This window comes from Fulmarus glacialis, unplaced genomic scaffold (genome assembly GCF_000690835.1).
Source record: "Fulmarus glacialis isolate BGI_N327 unplaced genomic scaffold, ASM69083v1 scaffold40414, whole genome shotgun sequence".
Lineage (NCBI taxonomy): Eukaryota > Metazoa > Chordata > Aves > Procellariiformes > Procellariidae > Fulmarus > Fulmarus glacialis.
In genome coordinates, this window is record NW_009209435.1 from 1,189 (window position 1) to 1,497 (window position 309).

General features: G+C 61.2%; 1 protein-coding gene across 1 annotated transcript in view; it reads left to right on the plus strand.

The window, feature by feature from the left end:
• The window catches only part of LOC104076092 (ras GTPase-activating-like protein IQGAP3), a gene marked incomplete at both ends in the record, with an annotated part of 6,667 nt that overhangs the window by 844 nt on the left and 5,514 nt on the right, over positions 1 to 309 (plus strand). Inside the window, one exon of the mRNA XM_009576820.1 lies at positions 141 to 210. Coding sequence (XP_009575115.1) covers positions 141 to 210 — 70 coding nt within the window. The remainder of the gene's footprint in view (positions 1 to 140; positions 211 to 309) is intronic.

A 309-nucleotide genomic window follows, 5' to 3' on the forward strand; every position in this document is an offset into this window, starting at 1 on the left:
GGGGGGCCCCGCATCCCAGGCGGCGGCAGATTCCCAGCGGTGGGAGCAGGCAGCCGGGGGCCCGTCCAGCTCTCCTCCGCTCCCCGTGTTTCAGGGCTGCTGTGGGGAAACATCCCTGACCCCCTTGTTTGTCTTGGCAGATTAAAGCTGTAATTAAAATCCAGGCTTTTGTGCGAGCTAACAAGGCCCGTGGGGATTACAGGATGCTGGGTAAGTGCCTGCTCGTCTCTGCTCTGAAGTGGCTATAATTAATTGGGAAGGGGACTCTGCCTCCTCCCTCGTTGGCCCTGCACGGTGGGGAGGCGGTGG